A 16,518-nucleotide genomic window follows, 5' to 3' on the forward strand; every position below is an offset into this window, starting at 1 on the left:
TTAATGTAACGATAACTGCCAAACAATAATAATTGTTACACATGATACATATAGCAATAATAATTGTTGATATTTTTCATATTGCTAGTTGTTCTTTACATTAGTATCAACTGGCATCAATTACATGTTCAATGGACCAATAGAAATGCTCCAAATCACTTGGAATAAAATAATTTTACACTGACTTTCTTCGAAGGGTTATGTTTTTCCCTTTACCTAAAAAGTTACCATATATATATATATATATACATGTGCCTACATGCATGGGTGCCTGATTTTGAAGGAAAATGGGGAAGCAACTGTCCTACAGGGGGAGGGGGGTTAACTGTTAACTGTTTAACTCATACAGGCTACGCACCTAATGAACCATACATTATTAACAGTGTTTCCATCATAACGAGTTACAAATAAAATCAATCCATAAATCTATGGCTGTCCATTCCTGCCGGCTAAAGGACAAAATCACTTTTCCTTACTATGTTTATTGCTCACTTTTAAATGTAATAACAAATCAATATGAAAATAATATTTAAAGACCACAAATGCCATTTTCCACTTTTTAACAGTAAATCTAGTCGTTGTTTTTTATCTTGTGTTAATATAATGTGTTTATAATGATCACAATCAAAGGCAATCACAACCAATAGAATAATGCAAAAGAAATGCCCCAAAGTATCTTAATAATATAATTAAATGATTAGGGGATATGCTTGTATCCCTTCTAATAAACTGCCAACTGAATATCATGATGTGCTTTATTGTTGGATTTCGGGACATGTCTAGTTACCTGATACATTTGGTTGTTTGCCTGATGCTAGATGTTCTTAGTTCTACAGATCTCAGCTTTGCACTGACAGTGATGCGATCAGTGGAAAACGAGGCGAGAGAGCTACAGGCTCTTCACCGTCAATTATAAAACTATATGAGAATAGGAGATGATTGATTGCTTGCTTGATTGACTGTTTGATTGACTGATTGGCTGATTCTCTTGTAACCAGCCGGCCATGGATTAGATAGGCTGTTAATCAATGGCCCAGCAGGAGTCAATGTAGTAATATTTCTGTCCATTGCGAGAAAGTCACATCTTTGATCTAAAACTCTGTTTACGGTCAAATGTTATTCCCAGGATGCTCTAATCAGATACCATAGCAAACCATTCAATCACAGGTCATATAAGACCTGCAAATAGAAAGCCACCCATGAAGGTATCAAGCTCTACTGCAGCCTTTCATTGGAACTATCCTCCTCCTCCTCCTCCTCCTCCTCATCATCATCATACCATTAACTTTAATCAGTGTAATATCCCAGGAGTTTACCCAAAAACATGAGCAACAGCCTCCACACTGAGTGTCTAACAGTCTAAACTGCTGCTTCCTGAAACTAAATTAAGGCATAAAATGAATATTTTCTTACTAAAGCACATTTATGTCCCTGTGCCTATTTATATGTGCCTTGAATTATTTGTATTTTTTTGCCCTTTTTCCATCAATTTGCTCTTTGAAAGAAAGGACTGCCACGGCTAACACACCAGGCTAGCTAACTAGCGTTTAACTTACACACATACAGGACACTAACCCAAGCTAACCCAGACAAGCTCACTAGAGAAAAACTCACTAACTATACATGCTAGCTATGTTAACATGTTAACTATACTTTACTAATATATTGTATACTATCTCCATCTAATCAGCTTTCATCTCCATCCTTTCAGAGAAAAAGAATGGAAATGAAAGATGATTAAATGGAGATAGAATCCAATAAAGTTGCTGTGTAGATATACATATATATAACAGATATACATGTTAGACATGTTAGCATATTTCCTATTTTCCAAGAGGGATGGTCTGCTCTAATTCTAAGTTTGTATATGTAATTCTTTCTCATTATACTCTGTATAATAATGAGCACTGTATTTATTCCAGCCTGTTGCATTGTGTCCGTTCTGATTACTGTGTGGACTGAACTGAGAGCTGGTTATAATTAGGCCAAGTGAACAAGCTGGAAGTGAAAAGCACAGTTTTTCACAGCTAAAAAGGTTAGTTTAGTTCACCATGACGGCTTTCCCATGCGAAGCGTGTACCTACCAATCTCTAGATTTATCTGGATCTACCTGGAATGAACACTTTGACTTTGCATGTGACAGAGAGCTATAACCTTGTGGATTAGATTTTATAGAGCCCGCACAGGGCCGTTCACAGAGCCCTCGAGATTTGGGCTACGATAAAGACTTTAATGGTAAGCCAGATAAGATTTGCAGAACGTGAGTCACTCCTCTGGCTTGCAGATTCACAGCGTTATTCATCCGCTTCATCTTAATTGTAACTGTGGCTAGAACAAATCTCTTGAGCAAATAAGGAGATGGGGAAGAGATTCCCAAAGACGCGCTAAGGTTGGCTCGGCACACGTGGAGGCTGCTCAAACACGTGGATGGAAATTCTTTCGGAGAAGGAATTAGCGATGGCTTCTTAGAAGCCTCAGAAGCTTTTTTTCTATATGTTACATTTATATTTCAGTGCATAATTACACATAATTTTACATGTTAAAAGACATTTACATTTCATTTACATTATTATTATTATTATTATTATTATTATTATTATGATACATTATTTTGTATGTCTACGTTTTTGTCAGAAATGACACAATTCTGGAAAATATATAACCCTTTAATGCAGAAAGGCTTATTACACTCTAAGATGTATTACTCAGTAACTACAGGGACTTCTGTACAAACTAGTTGGGCTATTTATCGGTAATAGAAGTTGAATAACACTTTTGTCCGTCGGCAGTTCATAGACTTGGGGTACTTTTTGGGGTACAAATGTAGTATCAGTTGCAAAATTAAAATCCATAAGTGCAAAAGTTTAGAATGAGATGTGAGGATTGAGCAAGGACCTGGATTCAATACACTGAAATCAAACAATACAATCAAAACAGAAACATAAATGAAGTTTCTGTCAGTTGCATTTATGCTGGACTAGAGCCTTAGCTCGTGTTAGTGGTGTGGTGTTAGTTCACATTTACTGTATTAGCATTAGCGGTTACCATGTTAGTTTGCGTTTACCACATCAATTTGTGGCTAGAGTGTTAGTTAGCTAGAGGGTTAGCATGTTAGCTAACCCCTTGTGGTTAACTTCGTCTTCGTCTAACAACGTCTTCATCACATATTTGAGTCTCCTGCATTATAATGATTGTCTTTTGTATTTCTGTGCTATTGAAAACAGTATGAATGGATCAGGCAATACTACGCTGTGCCATTTAACTTTTTTTAACTGAAAAATGTAAGCATTAACATATTAATATACACTAATCTAAACTAACCGTTCAAAACTGTCCTGACCCTCCTTTTAATGAGCGAGTTTAGCTATTTTTTGTTCATTACTAACACAGGGATTTAGTTACACATGCTTGTTTAATCACCATAAAAACACTGCCAATATGACAGGACGCTCTGAAGCAGCCAAGCATGAGTGTAAAGTCACCATGCCCAATGAAATCCCGTAGATAGAGGGGTAAAAAGCCCCTCAGCACTGGGCTGTGGGGCAGTGGAAAAGACTTCTCTAGAGGGCTGGAGCTCCAGCCAATACCTCTGGGATAAGTTTGAGTGGCATTTTTGATCTAGAACTAATTATCCATTATCAGCACCTGATCTTACTAATGCTCTCATGGCCGAATGCCATCAAATGCTCACAGCAATGTTCCAAAATCTAGTGTAAGGCCTTTGCAGAAAAGTAGAAACTCCCTATTATTAACCCTGATTTCAAAAGCTCCAGAGAAGATGGTGTCTACAAGTGTAAATTTAGCCTTGGAAGTTTCCACAAGATTTCTGTCCGAATCATAACTAATCTTAATAAGGCAATTATTACACAAGTAAATATTATATCGGGGCTGTACAGTGAAAAAAAAACAAAATGGTGACTACAGGAGGAGCCTGGTCTTAACTTTACATGGGGTACAAACCATAGAGAAAACTTAAAGCAGACAAAAATGGAGATTCTTGTTTTTCATTTTATATATACATATACATATATACAAAATACTGTAGGTTTAGTAGGGTATTAACATAAGGCCCTCCGTATATATACACACACACATATATACACATATATAGAAGTTATAGAATACATAGAATGCATAAACACACAAAACATGTGGGCACGATTAGACCCCTTATCCTAAATTGCCAGTTATCCAGCAAGTAAGTTTAGGTGTTTTCCAAGCTATTCCAAATAATCCAGTAAATATAGTCTGCATAATGTCCAGGGGGATCTGCAGGGTCCTATAAACCGAGATGTTATCATAATTGTTTTTGCAAGCTAATCAAAACCACATAATTCACTGTAATCTATACCAAATATCATTAAGATTCATTCCTTCCAATAATCAGTAACTGAGGATCACATTGGCCTTTTTTCAGTACACAAGCAATGCGAACTAGCTGTATTTGCTGGTAAAATGTGGCATGCCGTAAAATTAGCCATTTAGCTTGGATAATGGGGGTTTTACTGTGTGTTTAGATAGTTTACTTGGTCACCATGTCAGCCAGCTCCTCGCCTCGTGCATGCATGTGGGTAGATGAGTGGTAGGTAAGCTTTTACTGTCCTCATGGCTCTATGAACTGGGGAACATTGACCCGTCGCTTTGTACTGTCACTTTCCCTTCTTCAAATATATCCTCTCAGTGTTTGCCTTGGCTCTTATGCTTGCGTGCTTGCTTCACTTGTTTACGTAAATGCATTACCTATGTTTTCTCCTCAGATAACGAACATACCTGCATACATACATATGAGCATGTAAATGAGCGTGTAATGGTTTGTACAGAGTTAAATGCAAAAATTAAAAGGCCCATAGCCTACATTTTCAATTGTAATTAGCTTTATTGTGAACCGAAGTCTAGACTAACACTTCTGTTAACTTTAATGAGGAAGGGCAGGTGAATGTGTTGGGTTTTGTGACATCACAAAAACAGCACATTTTAAGGCTGTCTATCTATTACCCAACCCACTCACCCACTAGGACTCTCCCCTATCACACATGCCTCCTTCAACACATGCACAACCAGCCACTGCCTTTTTTTTGCACTGTCACAGATGCAACGTCACCAGGCTTGGAGGAAAGTGCCCGGTACCCAACACTGATGTAACGGCTAGCAGATGTTAGCAAACGCCTGCCAGTATCACACTGTAGTAATGGGGAAGAAAGAGCGAGCCATCTACCCACCTGTACAGAGCAAGACCAGTTGTGCTCTCTTAGGCTCTGGTTGCTGATGGCAGGCAGTACGATCTGGGATTTGAATCAGGGATCCTCAGGTCATACTGGCAGCATCTTAGTCCGCTGGATTCCCCCCTGGTACAGGTCCTCTAAAGTGCATACTGATTCATATAATAAGGACAGTTTGGTTGACTTGCAGTGATTTCTATAAGATCAGGGTCACTTCTATTATGAAGTAATCTCATCAGTATACTACCGGTGAACTACTGGACAACACTAAACAGGGTCAACACTGAATGGCCCTAATTCTCTAAATAAATTCCCTTCATACATTTGTATCCTTTCATGTGTGAATCTTTACAAAGGTTTCAATCACTTTTTAAAAGAGTAAGAGGGGCACCTTTACCTGATAGTGGTCTATACAGTGTTTAGTAATCACTGTAGGCCATTTCTGCTTTAGCTACTTCAGCTTCCTTTCTACATGCCTAATCTTCCAGCAGCCTCAATACCAGCACTGCGGCTAGCAAGCAGAAAGAGAACACAGCAACTGCCACAAGCCATTTCACCCAGGACTGCAGTTATTAGTTATGACTGAGTTTGGCATAAGGTAGATATGGCAAGCATTCTGTTCTCTATAGTTGGAAACTAGAGTTGCGCCTCACGTGCATATGAGTTTTCTGTAGAACAATGAGTTCTTTTACATAAAGGTCACCATTTCCAGCTAGCGAGAGTCATTGCTGTTGTTTATTGTGCAAGAATTAGCGGCGACTTAGCAAACACATAATTTAAGCATGGAAATGAGGCTGGCTGGCTCTCAATCTGATTCTGTGGCCACACAATGTAATACAACCTGAAGGACATTTCTGTATTTCCCTTTAAGAAGCCTACCTTTTTCTTGTATTTAAATTATTTCATTATTTTGCTCTCAAATCAGCTTATGATGTTTGTGTGGGTTTACGTACTCAGCGCTGTCACATTTCATTTTTATATGACCACCTATCCTCCTCATCCCTGAGATGTTACTGTGGTACCTTCTAGACCACAGTAACTTCTCAGTGGCACCCTTGGTCAAAAGTTGCTGTAAATTTCTCGTTTGGGGGATTTTCGTTTATTCTTCCTTACAAAACTTTCCAGTTCTGTCAAATTCTTGGGCTGTCTTGCTGCACTGCTCTTTTGAGGTCTTTTCACAGATTTTTAAGGATGCTTTGAGGGGGGGCTTTCAGGGCTATGGCCAAACCTTCAGGTTCTGACTGTTACTAGGGTTGGGCAATATGACAATATTTTATTGTATCGTGATGAGAATATCGTGGATATTGTCAACTGTATGTTTCATTACAGATAGTGTAAGTATGGAAGAGTCCTAAGTATGGGAGTACTTGGATATCGAATTTTAAAATCTGCTTTAAAAAACTGGTGTCTGCGTGACAAAGTGTGGCAATAAATATTGTGTTTTGAGAAAATACCTTAAAATATACAAATATTTTTACTCAAAATTTGCTGCATTTCATTACTATCTGTAATGAAATGCGCAGTTGCTCGGTGCTCTTGAAACAATATCCACAATAGTCTCATAAAAACATATTGTGTATCACAGTAACACAACATTTAGCACAATACGATGAAATATTGTCATATTGCACATAACAATTTTACCATATAGCCCAGCCCTAGTTGTAACACAAGCCTAAATCTTGATCATGATCCATTGTGGCCAAACAACTTCCAAAATGCTTCAGGTTTCCCTCTGGTGACTTTTCCACAAAAATCATATCTGTGCTGGTGACACTGCACAGTAGAATAGTGCACCACCATTCATCTTCCTGAAGGTCTTTTGCAGTCAAAATAAGCTGTAATGGTAAATTTTTGAAACTTTAACAGTGCTTCCATACTACAATACAACTCTTTGTATTTGCCTGACACAAAAATTGGCTTTAGACTGGTGCAGTCCGACAGCAACGTGGAAGGGACTAGATGTGCTTTCTTCAATTTCAAAGTTGCTAAAGCTTTACTGACATTAGATATTGAAAGAGTGAGAGAGAGAGAGAGAGAGAGAGAGAGAGAGAGAGACCTTGTTCGTCTAAATCCTAAAAACAATCCTGATTTAGCACTAACAAAAAAGCCAGACAATGATTAACCAAAAGGCCACCCCACTCCAGAACTGGGCCGTGGCCTGGGGGGCAGGGTCTGACCTGTCATTCAAAGTCAGCCTCATCTTTGCCCTAGAGGACATGTCCCGTGTCACTCAGAGGTGTCTACCTCTCCAAGGGGCGGGGCTTGATCTATGAGAGGGGGGGTCCGAACTCCACCGAGAGGACAAGTCTTTGCCCCCAGTGTCAGGTTAGCTGAGAATGCGTTTGTCCAAAGCTCTAGCAGACATGGAGATGGCAGACTATAGCGAGGCCCTGGACCCAGCCTACACCACCCTGGAGTTCGAGAACATGCAAGTGCTCGCCATGAGCACAGGTGAGTCACCCTCCCTACTCAGGCCCCGCTCTGAACTTTGAGTCCTGAGACTTTATACAGGCTACCAAATGTTTGGTTAAGTGGAGGATGATCAGGTTTAATAGGTTTTGTGCTCTTTTATGGACTTCTGAGGGGCCAGTCCTATGGGATGCCTCTGTGGCCTGCATGCTTTTTAATGGCTTACTAACTGTGACAGTAGAGCCACACATGATAAATCAACTGAGAGCCGAGAAGCTTTGGGATGAGCATTAATATGAACGTTGCAAGCTCTGTCTTGTTAGGAGGAAAGGGTCATGTTTCGTTCTAAGACAAAGTTACACCACTAAAAATCCCAGAGTGATTCCATCTGGCTTCTTTTACCTTGAGTTTTTCGTGGTCGGTTGAGGCAAAAATGTCTCCTTAGAGTAGCATTTCCAGGGATCGTTGACAGCTAGGTAAATGGACATCAACCGTAGAAGATGTTGTGGAAATATTCCACAGCTTTTTTTCCCATGACAGGCCGTCATGAGAAATGTAATTGATTGGATCATGGAAAATTGTCAAATGTTAATACATAATTTAAAGTATCACTGATTCGATTTTGGTGTTTTGACACCTTTGTGGTGTTTGAACGTCTTTTTGGTGGCTGTGCTGATGATAGTACATTTGTAGCGAGTGTCTTCCCAGCTCAATGGTCAATAATCGGGTTACTGAATTTACAGGGATTTGTTTGCTGACTAGTTTTTAATAGCCTACATCTCATCAGATAGGTGATGAGTGTGATTTCCGATGCCCTTCCAATCAGTGTTTTTAATCATTTGAGTATTTCAAGTCAGTTGAGTTGACACATCTATCATGTCACACACACTTCCCTTTGATCAGCTTAAGTAATTAGCTTGGTTTCGGTGCTCCTGTGAACATTCAAGATCATCACAAAGACACACAGCACATTGTACTTTAAATGGCTTAACTGTATTTAGAGCCTCAGGATTGAGGTCCTATGTTGTGAGTTGGTTTTTGTATCCTACCTTTAAAACCAATGTGTGTTGTATGTCAGCTGAGTAGAGGCACACCATTTCCATTTATTTCAGATGTCCGCCATTGTTTTCCAAATCGTTAAGCTTTTGAAGTATTGCTCACACTCACGTTTATTTACGCATTCTTGAGTAATGATTAGTTCTATTAGCAGAGGTCTCGCAGTTGCGGTTTTAGCAATAATCACCACTGGATTACTTTGCAAACACCCCTTTACTGCACATTTTCATGAGAATGATTTATAGCTAATTGATTGTAGCGTAAAACACTGGCCTCTTTAAAGAATTTTACAGCCCGGCCATGACCCTTCGCCCATATCCTCTTTAAAATGAGCTGGGACTGATTTTCCGTTATCTACATGAGGACATTTTTTAGATGACTTGTAGCCTTCTACAAGTTAAGACATTTACAGATTCCACTAATCAAGGCAGTAACAACATAAATGATGCATTCATTTATTGTTAAACTTGGCTTGTGAGAACAGGACCTATCTAATACTCAAATATTCAGTTATTAAATAGGTATTACTATTCAAAATAACTGCTTAAATCATCTCATTTAGTTTGGAAAGTCTTAAGTCATCTTCTTTTGTAATTCTCATGAACATTGCAAATGTGCAACCAGAATGAAAACCTGAAAACTTTACATGTCACTTGTTCGGAGTGTACCAATCAATGCTTAGCTTAACTGGAACACTAACCAGGCTTAACACTATTCACACCTGTGAAATACTACTGGACTACTGAGTCCTATTTCTGAATTAGGCTACCTTGTTTTCCGGCATTCTCAAGCTTTGCCTGTTTACACACTTGTCTGTGGAGTGTAAAGTTCAGTGAAGTTCATCATGACTAAGCATTAAATGTTTTGTCTTTCTATCCAAATATGAAGCAGTGAAGGCTTGCTGCCCCATCTGGCTGATTTGCTAAAAGTACCTCTATTTTCAGACTCCTCACCAGCTGAGAGTGCCAACATGAATGCTGCCAACCACCTGGGTGCAGGGACCCTCTGCGCCATTTGTGGGGACCGGGCAACCGGCAAGCACTACGGAGCCTCCAGCTGCGATGGCTGCAAGGGCTTCTTCAGACGCAGCGTACGCAAAAACCACATGTACTCTTGCAGGTCAGAACTTTGCTCCTTAAACATCTCTTACAGTCGCTACATTACTGTCACACAAACTGCAAATCTCGCTATGCTTATGCACTATGTGGACAAAAGTTTGTTTATTTGTTTATCTGTTTATTTATTTTTTTGTTTCTTATGAAATTAAGGGTATTAAAAAAATACTCAGCTTTGGTTGGGGTAACTGTCTCTACTGTTGACGGAAGGCTTTGTGAGAGTGTCAGCAAGGTCAGAACTTTGGACGATCACCACTCCAACTCATCCCAAATGTATTGGATGGAGCACCATCCATCATTCCAGAGAACACAGTTCCACAGCTCAGTGCTGGGGGGCTTTATACCTCTTTGTGTGTTTGTGTGTGTCAGTATGGAGGCATTCATTAGAAGTGGTGTCTACAAACTTTTGCATATACATATATATGTATTGTATCTCTAAATATCAAACTGCAGATGAAGGACATACTTCTAAATGTGGTGGACTTTTGCATTTGTTACAGGTTCAACAGACAGTGCATAGTGGACAAAGATAAGAGGAACCAATGCAGATACTGTAGACTAAAGAAATGTTTTCGGGCCGGAATGAAGAAAGAAGGTATGTACCCTTTCCGTGGTGTTTGATGGTATATGCTTAAACCTATGGGAGTCCAGTGTGGGACTGAGACAAGCCGCTGCATAGAGCGTCTTGAGCGTTTTACAACATCAGAGTGAGACAAGCACTTTGTTAATGTTCACTCCACCACGCACTGAAGCCTAGGACTGGCTTGTGCTGAACAAACAGTTTGTAGGCATCATAACTGCACACTGATAAACAGCCCAACCTTGAGAATTTTTGCCTTGAGGCATGCAGTGCTAATATTCATCTATCTCTGCTATCAGTTGTCAGAGTTTCACTGATAGCAGTTATTTTTGCGATAATCCTGTATGAAATTCAGTGGGTTGATTTATTCTCGGTTTGGTGCAGCTGTACAGAATGAAAGAGACAGAATCAGCACCAGGAGGTCAAGCTATGAGGACAGCAGCTTACCTTCCATCAACGCACTCATCCAAGCCGACGTCCTCTCCAGACAGGTGAGATCTTCGTCTTGGTCTACAACCAGGGGTGTCCAGCTCTGGTCTTAGATGGTCTTAGTCCACCACAGTTAGATGTTTCCCCCTGCTCTGCAACCAGCGGCCATTGAAAAGATATTACTCTGGGACCCAGAACTCTTAACAATTCTGCCAAACTAACAAAACTCAATTAATACGTTTTTGTAGAGCCCCTGTCAATCTCTTCGGGATAAACCCACTAGTTTGTTTCCAGGTCTAGCAGTAGATGTGTTGGAGAAAGGGAATCACCTGACACCCACTGTTCTGGACTGTTCTGGCCAGACCTGGACACTGTTGTTTTCAAACTATATATATATGATAGAATGGCTGAACGTTGGGAGACATGCATGGTAAACAAAACCTTTGGCTGTGCTGTAGATCTCCTCTCCAGGTCCTATCCTTAATGGTGACATCAGAACAAAGAAGATGGCCACCATCACAGATGTGTGCGAGTCTATGAAGCAGCAGTTGCTGGTTCTAGTAGAGTGGGCCAAATATATCCCGGCCTTCTGCGATCTGCCCCTGGATGACCAGGTAAGAGTCAGAGCATGTGTCTGGAACTACTCCAGGTTCACTATTCTGTCTAGATTGTTGTCCTATGCAAAGCTTCCTGTCTCCTGTGAATGCAATGAGGGAGTTGTGTAATATCTGAAAGATTCCAATCTGGAATCACTCACAGAAAAGGAATATCTTATCTTTTAGTGAGGGGTGTCCACCATATCCATGAGAGCTATCAGAAATGTATCTAGTACAAGAATCAAGATGGTGGAGATGGTGAGATCAGGGTGTGGAAGATCCTTACTGCGTTTGGTTAATGTGTTTTGATGTCCCAGGTTAGAAAGTGATGAGCTGGTTTTAAAGTTACATCTCTCCTCAAGACCTCCAGAATCATTAACCGTGCAATCACCAAGGCAGGGTAACTGATTTGTGGATAGTGGGCATGTATGACAGAGCATCTTCTCACACTGTGCAGAAGGACATGCACCCACTCAGTTCCCCCATTCTCCACCATGCTTGAAATTCTGTGGGAACCTCTGACCCTTCAAGTGCTGTAATTGCTGTGCACCCCCTGCACTCCAGCACACTCACACACACACACGCGAACCATTCCCATGAAAAGAGAAACGAATAGGTCATGCAAATTGTATCTTACTTTCCCGCAGGTGGCTTTGCTGCGAGCTCACGCAGGGGAACATCTCCTGCTTGGAGCTGCCAAGCGCTCCATGCTGTACAAGGACCTGTTGCTATTGGGTAAGAGCTTTTAGATATATGACTGTGATTGAGCCGTGCTTTTCCATATATTAGCATGTTTTACATTAGGTGCATTCAGGTGCGTCATTAGACCCACTGGACTGGGGCACGCCCCCCAGTATAATGTCAGAGTTACCAAGTAATGGACATTCGCAAATATTTTAAAGAAAGTTTGCAATGCTACAGACAAGGTAATGGTAGCTCATAGCTGTGTGTTGTTTTGTTTATAGTCATTTATAACCACATAATCTACCCAAAATACATATTAGAATAATGAATTAAACTAGCAAAGGCATCAGTTAGCATAGGCTTTATTTATGCTAGCTAGTAAAAGGGGCATCGACTACACAAGCTTGCAAAATGAGCATTGTAATATAGCCAATATAACAGTTAACTACTCAACTACTCAGCAAAGCCTGTGTTATCTAGCTAACATGAAATCAAAGAGAAAATTACAATTTCACATGTAGTTTTATGCCGCAAAGGAAATATTTAATGCAGGTGTGTGACAGTAATATTATTTAGATGATAATAATAATACTAATACTAACCAGTAATACTATTACAAACATTATTATTGACACTTTATTAATATTAACATATCATTAGTAGGAGTATTATTAGGCAAGCAGCCATGCCCCTCTATATTCGGCATGTGCCCCAGTTCAACAAATAGTCTAGAAATGCTCCTGGGTGCATTTTACAGAAGAGGTCATCAGTTCTGGTCATGGAGGGTGATTACCCCGCTCGAACACATCTACTAAACTTGGTCACATTTGGCTACTGAGTTGAAACAGGTGTGTTTGAGCAGGAACCTCCCTGGACCCTGAGTGTCCAGGACAGAACTGACAATCCCTACTTTGCAAATTTAGTGTGATTACATAAACATCTCGTCCTCTTCTACCCAGGTAATGATCACATAATTCCTCGGAACTGCCCTGAGTTGGAAGTGAGCCGGGTAACGGTGAGGATTCTCGATGAGTTGGTCCTTCCTTTCCAGGAGCTCCAGATAGATGATAACGAATATGCCTGCTTGAAGGCCATTGTATTCTTTGATCCAGGTAGGTGTACCATCTCAGGAATCAGTAATCACACCATGTTGTTTTTATAAAGCTGCAGGAATATCAGTCTAGCTGTTTCTGATTGAACAAATCCTGATTGTGTTTGGGTCCCTTCTTTACTGGTAGATGCCAAAGGTCTAAGTGATCCAAGCAAGATCAAACGGATGCGATACCAAGTACAGGTCAGCTTAGAGGACTACATCAACGACCGGCAGTACGACTCAAGGGGACGGTTCGGCGAGCTTCTTCTACTGTTGCCAACGCTACAGAGCATCACCTGGCAGATGATTGAGCAAATTCAGTTTGTTAAGCTGTTTGGAATGGCCAAGATAGACAACCTCCTCCAGGAGATGCTTCTAGGAGGTAAGGACACAGTGGTTTTCAACTACCCTGCATCATTTCAACTATTCCCTGTCCCAACTCATCTGTTCAAGCTAATCAGCTGTTTATCATGCCCTTCCTGAGCTGGACCAGGTGTGTTGGAAGGGCAGGGAATGCTTAAAACTGTGCAGGGCAGAGTGTGTCCCCAGGACTGGATCTGAAAACCACTTGGCTTTGAAATAAAGATAACACAGGATTTGTTTGAGGGAAAAGCAACCCCCAGTCTGAACGTCTGATGACCTTGACATGCTTCTATCACAGGTTCTGCAAACGAGGCCCCCCATGCCCCTCCATCTCTACACCCACACCTGGTGCAGGAGCACCTCAGCAACGTCATTGTGACTGCAAACATGGCCACTCCAGTTCACAACGGACAGATGTGTAAGTCCCTGAACCCAACCCTCCGCCAGGTTGACCACAACCTTCACCAGGTTGGCTACAACCTTCACCAGGTTGGCTAGAGGTGTGCTCTCTTCAGTGTACAAGCCCACTCTCTGTGGCAGAGTCAGGTAACTGAAGGGACAAACATGCTTGCTGGAGTAATCCTTTTGTGAGTTAATCAGGCTTACTTGGTCAAAGAAAACCACTGTTATTCTTTGCTACCCTTCCTAATGCCTTCAGAAATTTCACAAGAGCTCTTACTGCTCGACAACCAATAGTTTCTTTCTTTCCGACATTGCTTTGTGGACGTTTAGTTGTATCCTTACATGCTCTTCTTGCTTTCTGTGCCCACAGCCACTCCTGAGACTCCAATCCCCTCTCCCCCACCAGCCTCCAGCTCTGAGCACTACAAACTAGCCCAGGGGGTTATAGCCACAGTGCCCAAGCAGCCATCGGCCATCCCGCAGCCCACGATCACCAAGCAGGAGACCATCTGAACGGCATTGCAAAACCGCAAGAATTGCAAGAATTTGGTGTTTTGCTTTATTTTTAAGAAAAGTTGGCGAACCACATGACTACAAGAGGCTGCTTCATGGATTAAACAGTAAAACTTTAATAGCTTTTACTAGGTGGTTATTTTGATGTAGCCTTTAGAGAAAACAGTCAGCAATAGTTTCCATTGGTTACCTTGTGGCGCATGTGCTCTAGGTAAGAGCATCTGCGAAAGAACATTAATGTAATTTAGTTTTTTTTTTAGTTTTTTTTTTTGAAAGTTAAGAGTAAGCAACAAACTAACCCCCCCCCCCCCCCCCCAAGCTGAAATTATCGCATGTAGACCTAAAGAGCAAACAGCTGAAAACCTCAGGAGTGTACAGTAACAGTACTGTGGAAGAAGCCTGTTTTTTTTTTTGTTTTTTTTTACAATTTTAGCCAACCTTATTAATAGGCTAATGTGTTTTTGTAAAGTAGTGGTACATATTTATATTCCCCTTGGAGTTTTCAGTGAGACGGAGAGGACGATTAGCCGAGTGTGTATGGTTGTTTTAAGATTTAATAAATGTTACAACAAGGCCATTCATCTGGTAAAAGTTAGACGTTTATGTTGTACAGTATTTTTAATGACCAACGTGATATGAATGATAATGAGTACTTGAGGCTAGGCTACAGGACATTGTGCCTTTATAATTTGTCTAAACTGCTTATTATTATTATTATTATTATTAGGTGTTCAGAGTTATAAGCATCTTGTATTTCATGTGAACAGAATATATATTGAGAAATACTTTATAAAAGTATAAAAGTAAACAAATGATCCAAGCATCCAGTCTTGAAGTCTGTTGGGTGTACTGCTCTATACCAGTAGTCCATAACTAAGGAGAAGTCTATTTTCTGTGAGAATATAAAAGAGGTCCTGAGTGTCTGTCACTAAAGTAGACAGCCAGATGTTTGTGTGTGTATGTTAGGGTACACAGCAATCTTCTGAATGAGCAAAAAAAGTGCCTTGCCATGCATTACGGCCTTCAGGTAGAAGGGGGATTTCAATCTTGCAATGTGAACTTGTATTAAATGTCAAGGTTCTATTTTTACATAAACGTGTGCAGCCTGTTTATTCATTTTTGTTTGTATTTATGTCATTTTTAATCCAACTTCCTAGCAGCCACCAGTCTAATGTCAGACAGGCAGACAGAAAATCAGGTTGAATCCCAGGTCATGCTGCCTGCCCTCAGCAGCCGGAGCCTGAGAGAGCACAATTGGCCTTGCTCTTTCTAGGTGGGTAGATGGCTGTCTCTCTCTTCCCTCATTACTTCAGTATGATGCTGGCCAGCACCGGCATCTGTTAGCTCATGCATCAGAGCCGGGTACCTGCTGCTTTCCTCAGAGTGACATGACGTTGTAAGGGGGGCAGTTTGAAAAGAGGCAGTGGCTGGTTGCGCAGGTGTCAGTCTTCAGTCTTCACCTTTGTAGCATTACATGTGATGGGGGAGAGTACTAATGAGTGGGTTGGGTAATTGGCAATCTAAAATTGGGGAGGAAAATGAAAATCGCTTGATGTCAATCAATCCAATGTGGTATGTTGGTTAGATTTTGGCTGGAAATTAAAGTCACATATCTGTCAAAAGCCAACATTGGGTTGACATCAAGCTCTAACATCAGACAGATGTTTCATTTGGTTGTGTGGATATTAGCCCTATGAAGTTCAGATGTGGAGTTTTAATTACCATGCTTCACAACGAAATGTCAATATCTATATGACGTTGCCAGGTGATGTTGGAAGATGATGGATTTTGGTTAAACAACATCACAACTTAAAACCAACAAAATATCAATTTTGGCTGTCATCACTTTTTTACGTCAAACCACAGCCTACGTTTGACCTGATAACAACATCTATTGATGTTGGTGGCCAGCTGTACAAAGCGTACAAAACAGCCAAACATACAAAATTCTCAACTTTCTTAGACAAGCAACTCTGGCTAAACAGCTAAACTGGCTAAATCAGCTACCAGTAAAACTACAATCTAAGCTATGGACATTCAAAACTTTCTTAGGGCT

The 16,518-nt window shown here is 40.6% G+C and overlaps 1 protein-coding gene across 1 annotated transcript in view; it reads left to right on the forward strand.

Annotated features, from left to right (window-relative positions):
• hnf4a (hepatocyte nuclear factor 4, alpha) overlaps positions 1–15,542 on the forward strand; it is a 34,771-nt gene extending 19,229 nt beyond the window's left edge. Inside the window, exons 2-10 of the mRNA XM_072696458.1 lie at positions 9,632–9,806; positions 10,303–10,397; positions 10,767–10,873; positions 11,270–11,425; positions 12,055–12,142; positions 13,051–13,203; positions 13,330–13,566; positions 13,846–13,965; positions 14,320–15,542. Of these exons, the coding sequence (XP_072552559.1) occupies positions 9,632–9,806; positions 10,303–10,397; positions 10,767–10,873; positions 11,270–11,425; positions 12,055–12,142; positions 13,051–13,203; positions 13,330–13,566; positions 13,846–13,965; positions 14,320–14,462 (1,274 nt within the window). The 3' untranslated portion in view covers positions 14,463–15,542. The remainder of the gene's footprint in view (positions 1–9,631; positions 9,807–10,302; positions 10,398–10,766; positions 10,874–11,269; positions 11,426–12,054; positions 12,143–13,050; positions 13,204–13,329; positions 13,567–13,845; positions 13,966–14,319) is intronic.
• Positions 15,543–16,518: the final 976 nt, after the last annotated feature.

The sequence above is a fragment of the Salminus brasiliensis genome, chromosome 14 (genome assembly GCF_030463535.1).
Source record: "Salminus brasiliensis chromosome 14, fSalBra1.hap2, whole genome shotgun sequence".
Classification (NCBI taxonomy): Eukaryota; Metazoa; Chordata; class Actinopteri; order Characiformes; family Bryconidae; genus Salminus; species Salminus brasiliensis.